The sequence below is a fragment of the Mus caroli genome, chromosome 5, assembly GCF_900094665.2.
Source record: "Mus caroli chromosome 5, CAROLI_EIJ_v1.1, whole genome shotgun sequence".
NCBI classification, from domain to species: domain Eukaryota; kingdom Metazoa; phylum Chordata; class Mammalia; order Rodentia; family Muridae; genus Mus; species Mus caroli.
Window position 1 is genome coordinate 143983721 of NC_034574.1, and position 2306 is coordinate 143986026.

The 2306-nt window shown below is 46.4% G+C and overlaps 1 protein-coding gene across 1 annotated transcript in view; it reads left to right on the forward strand.

The window, feature by feature from the left end:
- Fry (FRY microtubule binding protein) overlaps positions 1-2306 on the forward strand; it is a 233684-nt gene that overhangs the window by 154372 nt on the left and 77006 nt on the right. Inside the window, exon 36 of the mRNA XM_029477821.1 lies at positions 1230-1320. Coding sequence (XP_029333681.1) covers positions 1230-1320 — 91 coding nt within the window. The remainder of the gene's footprint in view (positions 1-1229; positions 1321-2306) is intronic.

Below are 2306 nucleotides of genomic sequence, written 5' to 3' on the forward strand. Positions count from 1 at the left end.
GCTCACTTTGTAGACCAGGCTGGCCTCGAACTCAGAAATCCGCCTGCCTCTGCCTCCCGAGTGCTGGGATTAAAGGCGTGCGCCACCACGCCCAGCTTACGAGATTTATTTATTTTTATTGTGTGTGTATTGCCTACATGTGTGTATGTGAACTGTGTACATACAGTACCCTCAGAGGCCAGAAGAGGGCATCAGATCCTGGAATGGGAATTACATATGGTCATGACCTGCCTTGTGAGTATAGAGCTCTAAACCCAGGTCCTCCCCAAAAGCGGACTATAGTTTTAACTGCTGAGCCATTTCTCCTTCCCTGGCTTTGCTCATAGTTAGAAATGTATAAAACTACCTTTAGGTATTGTGTATATGGGATACATAAAACAGAAATGAATTTCATGCTTAAACTTGAGCCTTGCCCCTAAGATAGTTCTATCATACCTGTGCAAATATTCCAAAATCCAAAATAGCTAAAGTCTGACACATCCTGGTCCCATGAACTCTGGATTTCAGATGCTCACCGAGTTTTAATGCTTTCAACGAATTTGTATCTGTTCATTTCATGACAAACATAACTCCTTCTCTCAAGTTTCTTGAAGCTGCCCTTCACTTAATATTGAATCTGTCTTCAAACCTGTCTTCTCCTACTCTCGTGTGCTCTCGCTTTATCCTACCTCTTAGTGAAGTGGGTTGTTTTGTTTTGTTTTGTTTTGTTTTTCTCAGTGAGACACTAGCCTAGGAATCAGAATTCTACTTGGAATTCCTTTCATATCATTAGTTGGATAATCCCTGGACCCATAAACATAGAAAGCACAAGATATGGCAGTGCCTGCCTTTACTGCCAGTGTTGGGGATGCAGAGGAGGAGGGGCATAAACTGAAGGCCACATCCAGGCTACATGGCAAGACCCTGTCTCAGTGTCAACAGTAAAAGAGAGTCTGTTCACAGCTGCAGCAGACCTGCCCCATGTAAGGTCACGACCTGAGGCTAGAAGCCTCTAAGAATGTTATCAATTCGTTTTATGAGGAAGGAGGAATTTGGTTTGGCCAACACAGATGTCTAGAATTCCGTGCCCTGGACTTTGAAACAGCTGTTTAGAATGTCTGCGATTGTAAATGATGTAAAAAAACTGTCAAGCAAGGGAATTTACAGGAAATCCTTTCCTGGGTTGCTTCTGCTCTGAGGCCTCCCCCTCTGCATACTCTGTCTCTGATGTCTCCCAATCCCTTCTGCAGGAACCACCTCCAGCAGTAACACTGTCGTCGCCGGCCAGGACAGTTTCCCAGACCCTGAGGAGAGCAAGATACTGAAAGAATCCGATGACAGGTCAGTGTGTGCATTTGGCTTGATGTCCGCTCTAACGTTCAGCAGGAGTCTCTGCAAAGGCGTCTGCCTGAGAGTAAGTCAGGCTTCCTAATTCATAGGAACTGAAGCCCATCGTAATGCTTGGGAACACAGACTGACTTTCTTCACAAAATCAGAGAGTACGGCATTCTTCTGGTGCCTGAATCCTACTTAGACTTGGGGTTCATAACAACCACTGGTTGGAGGCTGGAGAGGTGGCTCAGTGGTTAAGATCATGAACCCAGGTTCTGTCACCAGCACCCACATGACAGCTTACAACCATCTGTAATTCCAGTGCCAGGAGACCCAGTGCCCTCTTCTGGCTCCATAAGTACTGTGTGATGTGTTTTATAAAGACCAGGATATGTTTTGTAGACCTTAGTATGGTGTGGCAGGAGAAGATACTTCAGTGGGCCCTTGCTGAGACATCCCTCCCCCAGAGGTACCAGCCATATGACAGGATGGGCATAGTAATAGAATAGAGTTTATTTATTTGGGGGCATGGGAACGAGAGTTGAGAAGGGAATAAAGGCAGAGAAAGAGAGGAGATAGGGACAGAGACAGGTACAGGGGGAGGAGACTGGCCAGGAACATGTGGAATGGGGAAGGGGGAAGGGGAAAATGGGGTGAGAGAGAGAAGAGGAGCAGAGAGCTGGGGGAGAGGTGAGGGGGGGATGAGGGGGAGGCCAAACAGTCTCTTTTATAGTAAGCCAAGCCTACCTGGCTGTTGCTAGGTAACTGTTGGACAGAGCCTAGAAGGAATGCCAACACTGTGCACACATGGTACAAATACCTGCAGGCAAACACTCATCTGCGTACAATAAAAATAAATAAATCTTTGCAGAATAAAANACACTTTTTTTTTTTTTTTTGGCCAGGCATGGTGGCCCACGCCTTTAATCCCAGCACTTGGGAGGCAGAGGCAGGTGAATTTCTGAGTTTGAGGCCAGCCTGGTCTACAGAGTGAG